The 14,492-nt window shown below is 50.6% G+C and overlaps 1 protein-coding gene across 2 annotated transcripts in view; it reads left to right on the top strand.

The window, feature by feature from the left end:
- HTR3B (5-hydroxytryptamine receptor 3B) overlaps positions 1–14,114 on the top strand; it is a 48,794-nt gene extending 34,680 nt beyond the window's left edge. For both annotated transcript variants that reach the window (XM_046017933.1, XM_046017934.1), the window contains 5 exons: positions 93–262; positions 802–959; positions 9,931–10,141; positions 10,276–10,458; positions 11,429–14,114. In XM_046017933.1, coding sequence (XP_045873889.1) covers positions 93–262; positions 802–959; positions 9,931–10,141; positions 10,276–10,458; positions 11,429–11,664 — 958 coding nt within the window. In that variant the 3' untranslated portion in view covers positions 11,665–14,114. The remainder of the gene's footprint in view (positions 1–92; positions 263–801; positions 960–9,930; positions 10,142–10,275; positions 10,459–11,428) is intronic.
- Positions 14,115–14,492: the final 378 nt, after the last annotated feature.

Here is a 14,492-nt window from a genome sequence, read left to right as displayed (position 1 = left end):
ATGGTCATTGCCATCTCATAATCACTTCTGCCTGTGGATTGAAATGGGGAAGACCCTCTCTGTAACAGTGAGGTCTCTTGTGTTTTACACAGTGTGGACTTCGAAGGATCACCCGACCTTCCATATGTCTATGTGAACTCGTCTGGGACCATTAAGAACTCTAAGCCTATCCACGTGGTCTCTACGTGCGGTTTAGAAACCTACGCGTTTCCGTTTGACATCCAGAACTGCAGCCTGACCTTCAGTAGCGCCCTGCACACAGGTAGACTGGGAGAGGCACAGTCTGCTGGTGGGAGACACCCTGCACTGGGTTGGCACACACGGGTGACAGTTGGTCGTGCCATCCGTGAGGTCATTTTGTTCTTGCACATCATTGACTCTTTGCAAATCTCAGTGTTTTCTTACCGTTCTTTGGCTTCTGTTGTCATCCCGACTAAGTCCTGTGCTGTGCCCAGCTCTCCGCTCCTGTTGGTCTGGGAATACAATATTTGACCTCTGCTGCCTCTGAGAAGGTTATAGAAGTCCTAGGACTGGGGCCGGCATTCTATGGATTATGGAATACAAACTATAAATTCACAGCTGCGTTTCGTTTCTGCTTTTCTTTTGTTTTGTCTTCCTGCTAGAAAGATTTTATTCCACATCGCTGTCCCTAATTCAAAATGGTTATACTGAACCCTGTCTCGGTGAGACTGTACATGCAGGGGCCGGAGTAAGGGGGAGACTTTGAATGGGGAGTTGGAAAAGTGGTTTGTTATTGAGGCCTCTCTCTGTAGGGGAGTCACTTGCTTCTGTTGTTGTCAGTGCACGACATCACCCTGGCCTTCCTGAGGAGCAGAGGAGACATGAAGCACGACAAGAAGGAATTTTGGAATGACGGTGAGTGGGAGCTTCTCTCTGTGTCCTCAGCGCACAACATCCTGCAGAGCTGCGCTGGACAGGCTGCCCAGATTCAGTTTCACGTGAGTCCTCCTCCCTGTCCCAGCTGCCCGCTTCTCAGCAGTCCTGGGCCTTCTGTGTTGGGCTGAGGAGTCTCTGCTCTGTTGCTTGTTCTCACTTGTGATCATCCGAGAACAGATGACTCTGATGGCCCTGGACATCCCCTGGTGTGATGGCATTTCCCAGACCAGAGATTCAGCCACAGGCCCCAGACTCCTGCAGCAGATATCCCTTATGTGGGTATAAAAAGATGGGTTTTCAGGCATCTGAACCACCACCATAGCAGGCATCCTGTAGCCTTTCGGTACATACTGACATCCTCATTCCTAACATCCACGGAGAGGGAAGAAAAGAAACCCCATATACAACAATAACAACAAATTGGGAGAAGACTGTCTCTTCAACATTATTATCCTGTTTTTAAATGAGGCAATTATTAATTCCAGATACAAATGTATAAAATTATCATTATTAGCTTGACTAACTTGAGCAGCTAGCTAACAAATCACCTGCAGGATCCTCGGAACCTACTGGTGGTTTCTGGACCAGAGAGGACAGCTGCTCTAAAATGACTCAGTGATTACCCGGACTTCTCAGACGCGCCACCAGGGATGCACTTGGCTGCACTATCATGGGGAGGTTTGGTTCGCAGGGTCTTGGGAGGTGGGTGTAGGACAGTGAAGCCTGCTGGTGTACACTCCAGAGGCAGCCTTTCCCCCTTCCCTGATAAGTGGTTTGCAGCAAGTTCATGCAGCTGGTAGACCCATGATTCATATTCATTTCTGCTTTTCCGCACCAAGTCAGCTAGTGGTGGTGGTCGGGTGGGGAGGAGTCCTTCATGCCAGGTAATGTTTCTGATTGAAAAATAGAGACTACAGACAGGCCAGGATTATACCCAAGATGAATCTCCTGAAAACAAATCTTTTGAATAAGAGGGAAAGTTCAGACTAGACTAGGTACTGTGGTTATGCTGGGTAATTATATGCTAAGAGAGGGTGGAATGAGCTATTCCCGAGGGCACAGATGCCCCTCCATTGTTAATAGGTGTTCTACGTAACTTTCTAGCAAAGCCCTGGTTAAATCAGGGCCTCCTAGAAATAGCTGTGGTTTGAACCCGACACCGTATGACTAACTAATCGCAACTCCTGCCTTCCTAGTGGTGGGGTTTGGGTGTTTCCCTGTTCTGCTTGGTTTCTAGCAAAGCTTGCATTGTGGCTTGTTTGTCCACCTCTTTGTAAGCGAGAGAAAAGGAGGGGAAGAAGAGAAAGCTTTTTTAATTTCAATGAGTTTCTTGGCTAAGAGTAAACACCTCATTAATTTTAAAGATATCAGCCCACAAACATTATTAATGCAGCCCGAATAATGGAGAGCATTAAAGGGAAATGTGAGGGAGCAGCACGCACAAGGTGGGGCATAGTCACCTAGCAAGCGCTCCGGAGAACGCTGCACACACCATTACCTACGCTGCACGAACGAGACAAACAAAGGCAAGAGACAGGGCAGGTAAACAGGAGTTGTGCACGCGCATGCGTGCACCCCCCCCCCCAACATGCACACACACACTTTCCATAGAGCAGCCGTTACTTGTGGTTACACGTCATCCCTTACCCGAAGATTAGTTTGTCTTCTCAGTAGTGGCCAGAGGTTTTCTATTTGGTAGCTCCATTTTAAATGTGATGAACAGAGACGTGAAACATCATTTAAGGAAAGGAGAAGCTTCCCTGCATCTCATGAGCAATGACCCCCCTCCTCTGCTCCGTTCGCTGCCATGCCGCATCTGCACTTCCAGCAGTACGGGGACGCAGGCTAGAGGTGGACCATGACAGGACTTCCCGCTTGTGGAGCTTTGCCCTGGGTGGGGGCCGAAGTGGGCTATCTGGCAGGGCTGCCTTCCAGCCTGGCCCTCTAGAACAGAGGAGGGAGGGAACCCTGAGTAGAGTCACAGATGGTGTTTCCTAGGGCAGGGAGCCAGACTCAGCAGCGGTTCTACCATGTGAACAGACGTAAAGTAGGTTCAGTGCCTATCCCAGTCCTCTGTCTCCCTGACCTGTCTCAGCCTCCGTGCCCCCTCCCCCGCCTGCTATGTGTACCGTGGCCAGACTTATGTTCTCTTACTCTCCGTCTTCCTACTCTGAAGTTAACAACTGACGAGTCCCGGTGTCTTTCAGGAGCCCTTGGGCAATGACGTGAAATTCAGAGCCCGGTTCCATGCCAGCATTGGGTCTGCTAGGGTCCTGACAGCAAAGGGCCATCTCCCTCTTCATCTAATCACGTGCCGTAGCCCTGTCCAGGCTGCCCAGCAGGGCGTTGGAGACAAGTCGGCACAGGCGGGAGGGAAAACGATCTCTTCTAAACATGTTGTCACTCTGGGCCTGATGTACTCTGCTGCCATTGGTACTAACTCACATGCTCAGGATGCCTTGTTGGTTCCAGCTAACGGGCAGTTCTATCTGCTGACTCCAGGACACGGACCGACTCCAGGACACGGGCACTGCTAACACTTTGGAGTCAGGCTCCGTTCCACAGGGGCCCAGAGCACAGGCCCTTCTGCCTCCGGGGATGTCTGTGTGCACCTGGCTCCCGGTCCAGCAGCCTTAGGAGGGGATCTTACCTCCAGTATGTTATTGGAGGTGCTGGTTCCCAGAAGCAGCAGGGGAAGCATTTGATTTCTGTATGGCAGCTTTTTGTTTTTTTGGGTTTTTTTTTTTTTTATTCGGCAGAGAGAGAGGTCACAAGTAGGCAGAGAGGCAGGCAGAGAGAGAGAGGGAGAAACAGGCTCCCCACTGAGCAGAGAGCCCGATATAGGGCTCGATCCCAGGACCCTGAGATCATGACCTGAGCCGAAGGCAGAGGCTTAAACCACTGAGCCACCCAGGCGCCCCTTTTTTTGGGTTTTTTAAGGATGAGGGTAGAAGTGGGAGGAGGTAGGAATAAAATGTGAGAATTCATTTTGGATGGAAGAGGATGGACAGCTGTGGGAACTCCTGGGAGCCCAACACTCAGATATCCTCACAATGAGCAAAAAGTCCATGCGGGAAGGAGGTAGCGGCCCTCCGGGGGCTCCTGGAAAAATGCAGAGGGGCATTTAAGAAAGAAAGTTGCCTCCTCTATCCTCTTTCTCTGACATAGTTTTTCTTTCTAGATTAGGGTAGAGTAATTTTGTTGAGGTGTCTATTGAAAGCAGTTAATAAACCTGATAGAAGATCTTTCTGAATCCACCAGATCGTGAGAGAGAGCAAGGGAGAGAGCAAAGAAGGAGAATTTGGAGTCCTAGAAGTCTTTCCAGGGTCACTCAAGTGCCCCTGGAATCATGAGCTTTCTGCTCACCCCCTCGCCCCGTGGTCCAGATCCAGGAAACTCTCACTGCTATGCAAGGACCTTACTTACATGGCAGCAACTTTCCCGTTCTTTCCGAATTGGGAATGTTGGGAGGGGCGTGGGAGAGGAGGAAGATGGGCTTCTGTATGAAGCGCGAGTCTGGGCGTCAAAAATTCCAACTGTGTCATAAAGACGGTCATGCAAACTTGAGTGCTGGTAGGTCCGCCGTCACGGAGGCAATTAGAGGCTAACCTTGGGCCTGTTCCATCTCCAAGGAGCTCTCCACACACACATTCTGAATTAGATTGATCTCTTTCATTAACATCAATAGGCTCCAAATACCTTTGTGTACTTATTATTACCTGGCTTTAATGGATAACGAAATTGTGGCATAATATTGCTAACACCTGAAGGGTGTCTAATGGAGAACACGGACTGAAACTAAAGTGCTTTTTCTTCCCTTTCTGTGGAATTTAAAGGCACCAGCTCCTTTAGTCCATTAGAAGTGATGGGCTCTAGGTAGAGCCAGTCCCACAGAGAGCGGTGCCTCGCTGAGCGGGTGCCATACCTTCCTCCCCAGCATCAGCAGTCAGGTACTGGCTCCGGCGTGACCTGCAGAGAGGCGGCCCTCAGAGGACGGACCTCACCCGGAAAGCCCGTGTTTGTGCAAACTCCACACTCGACCTTATTGGAACTGAAAGTAGCATTACTCATAGACTCCAGTACAACTCAGCGAATATCTCTTGAGCTCTTATCACGTGCCAGTCTCGGTGGCCCTACTGGGACCACAGGCATGAGTAAAACAGGGCTCCTGGTATCCATCATGGGCCTCAAATGGCCCAGGGAGACTTGACATAATAACCACCAAACTGAACATTACTTGACACCACGCACCACTGAAGAGTTTGAACCTGTGATCCTCACATGTCTGTGTAATTGGTGCTGAGTACAAATCATGCAGACGGGTGAATTGGGGGCACAGAGAGGTGAACTCCCCAGTTCTGAGTAACTCGGCCAGGGGGACAGGGTGACGGGGGAGCCTGAACAGTCTGACTCCAGAGACCACAGGCTAATCCTCTATGTAGCTGCAACTGCTACACAACTCAACATATATGTTCTAGGGCATTTTTGGCGTGTGTGTTCCATGTGTGTTACGGGGTAAGTCACCTGTATTTGTTTCCTAAGGCTTCCATAGCAAAGGACCACAAATCAGTGGCTTAAAACAACAGGAATACATTTATTCTCTCACAGTTCTGGAGGCTAGGAATTGGGGTGTCAGCATGATTAGTTCCTCCTGGGAACTCTGAGGGAGAATCGGTTCCATGCCTCTCCCCTAGCTTTTGGCGGCCGCCGGCAATCCTTGGCTTGTAGAAGTATCACTCTGATCTCTGCCTCTGTCCTCACATGGCATTCTCCTTTATGCATCTCTTCTCTTCTTCTCATAAGGACACCAGTTATCCTGGGAGAAGGCCCCACCCTACTGAACTAAGACCTCTTCTGAGCCACTTAACTGTATCTGCGGTGATCCCGTTTCCAAATGAGGTCATTCTTAGCTTCCAGGAAGGACATTCATTCTTGGACCGTTATAGTCCACTGCCCTCCAGCCCTCTGGCTCCCCAAAACTCAGGTCCCTTACATGTGCAAAATGCATTCACCCTATTCCAATATCCTTAGATGCCTTAACCTATTTCAGCACCAACTCTGAGACCAAAATATAATCGAAATATAAACTCAGAAGGTCCCAAATCTCATCATCTAAGTCAGGTACAGACTCTGGGTATGGTCCATTCTGGCACAAACTTCCTTTCCATCTGCAGACTCCAAAACATCCAACCACCAGAGTCCAGTTGCTGATTCCAGGGGATGGAGAGGGGAGAAACCTATCCTATTAACTGTTCTAATTCCAGTATTTTAAAAAGTGCCTGACATTCTGTTCATGCTCTCTTGAACAAGAGAGTAAAGGGATTTGAGGATCAAACGAGACATGAAAACAAACCATTTCTGAAAACTATGTGATAAAATTTTAAATTTCTTTAGGCTGCACTGGGCTTGTAGAAAAAATTAGTCTAGTCCATAAGTAATATTGCTCCTAAATCAGCCTAAATAGAAAGGAAGGCCCTTTGCTCTTGAAGAAAGTCAAAGAGAGGGTCTATGTAGCTGGATGATTGTATAAGCCAAACACAAGCAGGGGAGACATCTGCTTGTGTGGCAGCAGATTTAGTCGTCCACCCTTGTGGCTACAAGCTCCCTTCTACCTTCAGCTACAAACATCTTCCAGGGACAAAATTTCCTCCTGACAGGATGGGCTACATGGTTGGTGGGGCCAGGTCCAAAGTGAACATGTGGGGTGCCCTATTCAAAATTACTGGTTTCAAAACAGCACCCCAGCAGAGCATGAAACCAAGCACTGACCCCTTCTAAGTGCTGGCCCCTGCGTAACTTCCCAAGTGGTATGCCCATGATGCCAGCCTGCCTCCAAGCCTCTTGGCTGTTGCCACACCTCTCCCTTGGCACCTTGGGGGGCATGGAGTGTGATAAAACTGGACATCCACCTTTGGTTCAGGCCCAGGTTTATGTTCACTCTCTGCAGCAGCCTCTGGTTAGAGAGGAACCATGTAAACACGTGCTCGTTACACAGGAGCGTTATTTAGAGTAAAACAGCCGATCTTCATCATAGCCAAAATGCTCAGCAAGCAAAAGTAAGGTACTTTTTAATTTTTTTTTTGAATTTTTAAAAGAGTCTTGTTTATTTATTTATTTTTTTTTAAAGATTTTATTTATTTATTTGACAGAGAGAGAGATCACAAGTAGGCAGAGAGGCAGGCAGAGAGAGAAGAGGAAGCAGGCTCCCCGCGGAGCAGAGAGCCCGATACGGGGCTCGATCCCAGGACCCTGAGATCATGACCTGAGCCGAAGGCAGCGGCTTAATCCACTGAGCCACCCAGGGGGACAGAGACAGAGGAGGGGACGAGGGAAAGGAGGAGAGAGAATCCCTGGCAGACCCCATGCCCAGCACAGAGCCCAACATGGGGCCCGATACCGTAACACTGAGATCAAGGCTTGAGCTGACACCAAGAGTTAGACACTCAACTGACTACACCATCCAGACTCCTCAGTCAAGTACTTTTTTAACAAAGGAAAATCAAGACACACATCCAGGATCACTTAAACTAGCACACGTGGGCACTTGGAATTGAGGGATCCTGGAGCTTGAATCCCTTGACTCTAAGTCTGGGCTGTTTCCGTTTACCCCTCCCACCCCCACCCCCACCCCCCCGCAACCCGCCACTTGGACTGCGTTTAGGATGCTGTTCTCACACTTCTCATCCTCTGCATGTCCTATGTGCCATGAAGCCTCTAGGGGAGTCTTCCCACTTCCCCCCCTAGAGACAGCAGGCTTGATCGCCCCACACCACCCCGCAGAGCCCAGCCCGGGCGCACCGCACAACACCCGCGTGGGCTCCAGCCAGTCGGCTCCCTTCCTCCCACCCCAGCTAACCGCAGCCATCTCTGTCACAGCATGACAAAGACGACCTGAGAGGCCCAGGGTGACGACAGTTCGTTTGGTGGTTGTTTTCTTGTAGACTGTGCTTTGGTAGAAACGTGTTTTAACCAAATTATTACAAAGCATGAGTGTCGCTCTCCTTTAGATATTTGCAGCCAATTGGGCTTCATGTGAAAGACAATAGCCCGACTACAGTCCCCCAGATGGGTCCGGCCTGCCAGGCTCCACTGAGTTGGGATATGCTCCCAGCCCCAACGGCTGGGGCCGCCGCTCTCTACTGCGAGGCGGTAGCTGTCTGGTCTCGCCCAGCCAAGCTCTTCCCTCCCACCTTCTCTTCCATCCCTGGCCTCTGCCTGGGCTCCCTCAGAAGATGGAGATGAGGGAGAAGAGCCCTGAACTCAACTCAGATGTCTGCTCAGACCAAGAGCGGTAGCCACGCTGTGGCGGAGGAGAACACTGGGCTTGGAATCAGATGTGGGGCACTGCCCAGCTTTGCCCCTTACTCCACTTACTTCAGGAGCCAAGTTTTATTTTTAAGAATCTAGAGTGGGGGGGGGATGTTCCTCTACCTGCCAACAAGCTCCCAGTGAGAATTAAACAAACCACCGCATACACATAAAAGCATCGCACATCTTATCTGACACAGAAGGCATTCAGCTGTTCAGTGAATCAGAGAAATGGAAAACTTCAGACGTTATTTTTCCCCCAGATCCAATGGGAAAAGGCTCAGAACATTCATTTGTTCGGTAAACGTGAATAAGGTAGGTATTGTTTCTGGGCCCATGAGGAATGTTTTCATTGTTGTAGTTTTGCCCTCAAAGTGTCAGGGAGAAGCAGTCCTGTCATTCCCTGATGAAAATAGTGTGTGTTCATCAAAGACACGTCCTATCACCATCCCAGAGAAGTGAGGTGTACCAACATGGCAAAACAGAGCAACATTTTGAGTCTCCAGTTCCCAGCTACAGAACCCAATTAGCAGGTCTGTACGCACAGCCAACCTGCCGGGCACCTGCAGCCGTCCCCCCACTGACATCCGCTTCACCCCTTCTCTTCCTGCCCTGTGCTCCTGGACATGAGCCATGGCCTCACTGACCGTCGGGAAGAGGGATGGAATGGGAGGAGGTTGGAGGGGGGAGAGTGAGTGGGGTTTGTATCCCTTCATTTTTTCTCCCTGTGGAATCACCACCAGGCTGGCTGTGCCCCAGAGAGGGAGGAGGGGGCCATAGCTCCTTTGTGGTGGCCTCCTCCACCCAGCTTTCTCTCCTCAGATTCTAGTCACATTCCCAGCCCTAGACTCCTTCAGGACTCAGGGGAGACACAGCTCACCCAGTCCTCCCAGATATCTGGGACACTGCCCTCTGCCCGCCCATCCCTGGTCAGCAGTCTCTTTGCCAAGCCTTCCTCAGATTCCCCAGGGGCGCCATTTGGTCCTGCCCAGACTCTGACAGACACACAGGTGCTGAGACGCTCGCATTCCACAGAGGGGGACAGGCTTAGCCAAAAGCAGTACAATATGTTGTATGAACAGCGTAAGAAGGAAAGATCTTGGTTTAAGACCTGGATTTAGGGAGCCTGGGTGGCTCAGTTGGTTAAGCGACTGCCTTCGGCTCAGGTCATGATCCTGGAGTCCTGGGATTGAGTCTCCCGCATCAGGCTCCCTGCTTGGCAGGGAGTCTGCTTCTCCCTCTGACCCTCTCCCTTCTCATGTTCTCTCTCTCTCTCTCAAATAAATAAATAAAATCTTTAAAAAAAATAAACCTAGATTTAAAACAGTTTCTCACTTGCCAGCTGTGTGAGTTTGAACAAGCAATTTAATCTCTGTGAACCTGTTTCTTTGTCTGTAGAATGGAGATAATAATAACCAGCCCTTCGAAGGGGCATGAGGATTGAACAGGACAGGAAACAGAAGACTCTTGGGCTGGTGCCTGGCATACAGCAAGCAGCAAATAAGTAGACACTTCTTCCTATAATTAGTGATGTTAGTTCTGGATAAAAGCTGAAAGGTTTTTTTTTTTTTTTCTGTTTTCTAAACCACAAAATAATCTTCTTCTAAGCTACATAACTTTTTCACATTATGCAAACATGTTGGGTCATCAGGGAATGTTCTTGGCTCTGGGTTCTAGTCCCGCAGCACAGACCCTCTTTTCACCGGATGCCTTGTCCCCGGCCAGGTGGTGATTCGCCGGCGCCCACTGGTCTATGTGGTGAGCCTGCTGATTCCCAGCATCTTCCTAATGCTCGTGGATCTGGGGAGCTTCTACCTTCCACCCACGTGTCGTGCCAGGATTGTGTTCAAGACCAGCGTGCTGGTGGGCTACACTGTCTTCAGGGTCAACATGTCTGACGAGATGCCCAGGAGTGCACTGAGCACCCCTCTGATTGGTGAGCAGCCCCGGGGGCACCAGACACCCATCTTCCGTGACTCCTGTCACAGATCTGATGTTGCACTTCAGATCAGGGGAGGGAGAGGCCCTAGACACTGTGGCTGCTTACACCTCTCTGGTTCCTTCCCTCAGGGGTCTTCTTCACGGTCTGCATGGCCTTCCTGGTTATCAGCTTATTTAAGTCCATCCTGTTGGTCAGATTCCTCCATGACGAGTGGAGCGCCGGGCAGGAACGGCCCCTCTTATGCCTTCAAAGGGACACCGATGCTGATGGGCCTAGGACAGATCCCAGAGCCCAGCTTGCTGGGGTAACAGGTTTGTGAGAAGCCTCAGGGTCCCTACCCTGTCTTGCTTGATCACTCTCCGCACCGGTTCCCACTGGTGGAGCACCAGGCCATGGGTCCTGCTGTGTGAAAAATCTGGAACACTGGCTTCTTAGCCTCTGTGCAGCACTTGATATGACCTCTCCGGAGACCTCGCTGACTTTCCAGAAAGCTTCGCTTTAGCTTAGATGTCAGGCCCTCAGTTGACTTTGCTTGTTTTTGTTTGCATTTTCCACTTTTAGCCAGTCAGCTGAAGCGACTCAGCGACTGACTCTGGAGTAATCGAGTACCAGTGTGTGCGCACACTGGCTTGTATGTGTTTGGGTCCCCGTGGCTTCATGTGAGCAGGTGTGTGAATGACCCAGGGCTTGCACGTATAGTAACACTGGCACAGTGCGGAGGTTAGTGTGGCCCCTGCTCAGGGATGAGAGGCAGACTTGTGAAGCCCTGAAACATACTATAAAATGTAAATTATATCACAATTAAAAATAATCATCCCAGGGGCGCGTGGGTGGCTCAGGTGGTTGGGCGACCACCTTTGGTTCAGGTCATGATCCTGGAGTCCCGGGATCGAGTCCCACATCGGGCTCCCTGCTTGACGGGAAGTCTGCTTCTCCCGCTGACCTTTCTCCACTTATGCTCATTCTCTCTCTCTCAAATAAATAAATAAATAAAATCACCCCAGTCCCTAAAGCTCCACTGGAGTCAGTGGAGCTGGCCCCCGGCTCAGAAGATCGGGGGAGATGTAGCCTGGACAGGCTTCCTGCACCACCCAGCTCTGCCACTTTCTGCAGAGCTTCCTCGAGCAAAGCCCTGCCCCAGGCCCCACCAGCCCAACCCAATCCACCACCCTGTTTCCCCTACAAACCTTCCTTGTAGGATGAGGCCGTCGGCTGCGGTGGGAAGCCCAGGGGGCCTCGGGAGTCCCCAGCTCACCCTGGATGTTTTCCTCTGTCGCACAGAGCCCCCCTTCTGTCAAGAACACCAGGTCCAGCCAGGGACCCTGAAGGAGGTCTGGTTCCAGCTGAGGTCCATCAGCACCTACTTCCAAACCTGGGAGCGGGCGGAGCAGCAGGAGGTTAAGTGGCTGGCCCTCCTGCAGCGTTTTGACCGACTGCTCTTCCAAGCCTACGCCGTCGTGCTGGGACTCTATACCGTCACCCTGTGCTCCCTGTGGGCACTGTGGGCCAGCTCGTGAACACCAGAGCCTGCTGCGCTCTCAGCACGTGGGGCAGCCTCGAGGGTTTCCTCGGGGGCGGAGATGGGAGCACATGGGTTAAAAAGCTCATCTCTTATTGCCTCTTGTCCTTCAGTGCAGGAGCTCCCACCTGAGGGGCACTGCATGACTCAGGATCAGGCATTCCAGAGGAAAATGCCCAGACATCTGAAGGTATACAGTGAAAAGGAAGTCTGCCGCCTTATTCCGGTTCACTCCTCCAGAGTGACCACCATTAGCAATCTCTTTCAGAACATGTCTAGGTATATTACATACATGTATGTTTTGAGAGTTGTTTTTTCTTTAGGTGAAAGAACACTTCATCCCCCAGTTCTTTCTTGGTCATTCAGTCAACCATAAAAATGTTTGCTGAGTGTCGGTTAAGTCCTAGGTGTTATGTCAGGCACACCAGAGAGTACAAAATCCATCAGTCACACATCACTCTTACTTGACTTGATTCCCAAGGTCAACCTTGCACAAAGCACAATGCAAGATTCGCACCATATCCCTGTCCTGAAGCCCTTGTTCCCGCTGTCTCCCATGAGCACCTCTCCCCCTGCACCCCATCACCTGCTGGAGGGAAGCCGGGTACCAACCTCTCAGAACGAATCAACACAACATTTAGTCATCACACCGCATGTGTAAGGCATGGCGCTGGGGGATAGGCTTCCTGCGTGGCCCTTGGGTTCAAGGAGATTATAATCCACTGTCCTTGTATTTGTCAGCTAGGGCGGCCATAACAAAACACCACAGACTCTGACGCTTAAACAGAAATGTCTTTTCTCCCCACTGAGATCAAGGTGTCAGCAGAGCTGGTTTCTTCTGAGGCCTCTGTCCTCGGCCCACAGCAGGCTGCCTTATCCCTGTGTCCTCAAGTGGCCTGCCCTCTGCACATGTCCATATCTGTGTCTGCATTCCTCCTCTTATGAGGACACCAACTCTGTTGGATTAAGGCCCACATTAACAACCTCATTTAACCTGAACCACCTCTTTAAAGGCCCTACTCCAGATACACATTCTGAGGCACTGGGGGTTAGGATTTCAATGTGAATTTGGGGGCAGGTAACACAATTCATCTCATGCTACTCACATGACTCTGGACACTTGGCCAGTCCAAAATCTGCAGGTAGGCTGGACCCAGGGAATAGTTGCAGTTTGAGTCCAAAGCAGAGGCGTTGTGTCTGCTGGCCAAATTCCCGCTTATTCCAGGAAGCCAGTGTTTTACTCTTGAGGCGTTCACCTGATTGGGTGAGGCCCACCCACATTCTGGAGGGGAATCTGCTTTACCAAAGTCTACTGATTTAAATGCTAATCTCGTGTAAAAAAATACCTTCACAGAAGCATCTAGAATAATGTTTGATCAAATATCTGGGTCCCATGGCCCATCCAAGTTCATACACAAAACTAGCCATCACAGTTCCCGTGGCCCCATAGCTTCCCATCTACACCCACAGTTGCTTATTAAGACAGAAGAGCCCTGGTCACCAGGCACTTGCGTAACTCATCAACTTCTGGCTCTTACTCTCCAGTAGCCAAATCTGTACTGACCAGCTTACCTTACAGCAGTTCCCAGGGCCCCATCACCTGAGTTCGAAGGTTAGAGTTCAAGTCTTCCACAAGTTTTCCTCCCTCTTATTTTGACTTTCTTCCTTTTACATCGCTTTTTTTAATGGAGGCTTTGTCTAGCCAAGCTCACCTGCCTGCCATTCCGTCCAAGCCTCCCCAGCTAGCTGACATAGTCTTTTGTGTCACCAAATCTGTGTGGCACTCCGTCTAAGGACACTGCTCAAAACAGCCTTCCCGCACCCTTTCCACCTGATCATCCTGTGACTCTGTCCCCTTCTCTATCTTCAGTTTTACCTCATCCTATAGCCTCCCCCCTTTGACGTCTTATGGCTTCCTGTGCATGAGTGTGTATGTATGTGCGGGGGTATGTACATGTGGGTGTGTGTTGTGGGTGTGTGTGTGTAGATGTATGTGCGATGTGGGGTGCATGTGTACACGTGTGTATATGTGTATACATGTGTGTACGTAAGTGTGTGTGTTGTGAGGCGTGTATGTGTGTAGGCGCATCACTTGTCACACAGACCACATACTCCTAGAGGAGTCCCCTGTTGGCCGCTTCTCGTCTCTCCACCATGTCTGCACGGGTCCGCACAGAGCTGTGCTCCAGGAGACCCTGCAGTGACGACAGCAGAGGGGCTCACCCCAGCTCACTGCTGCTGTTGGACACGTCTCTAGTGTGTTCTCCCAGGCCTGAGGCGAGAGTCTACCCAAGGTCAGACTCCCAGTGCTCCAGCCCTGCTCTGCCCGCCATCGGGAACTTGCTAGGTGGATCACAGGAGGCCCAGCGAGAATCAGCCCCCCTAATGCTAGGAGCAGAGGACACAAAAGTCCAAAGCTGTTTGCTAGGAACTTTTTGCAACACTAAAATTGCCTTTAAAAACCCTGCCCCCCCGCCCCCCTAAAGAAAAAGAATTTAAATTCAAACAGCCTTTACCTGCATCCTCCCTCTCTCATTACCTCCCAGTTAGTGCTCAACGCCAATTGTCCATGAAATTCCGCTGCTGCTGTTAATGAAATGAGGAGCATAAGAAGTTTGTGAACAGGAAGTGTCCATGCAAACCTCCACCTGTTTCCCTACTTACTTCCTCCTCTCTACCCCCCGTGCCTCTGTCTCCCGCTGCTCAGTTAGCCTCTCCAGTGACCCCTAGATCTCTCTGCACGTCCTCCGTTATTAGAGGGGAAAGGCCTGCTGTGAACTCCCCACTACAGAGCCTCCTTCCTGTCCAACCGTCCTTGGAGAAAGC

The sequence above is a fragment of the Meles meles genome, chromosome 8 (genome assembly GCF_922984935.1).
Source record: "Meles meles chromosome 8, mMelMel3.1 paternal haplotype, whole genome shotgun sequence".
NCBI classification, from domain to species: domain Eukaryota; kingdom Metazoa; phylum Chordata; class Mammalia; order Carnivora; family Mustelidae; genus Meles; species Meles meles.
Note: the sequence above shows the minus strand (reverse complement) of the source record. Positions and strands in the feature narration are given on the sequence as shown.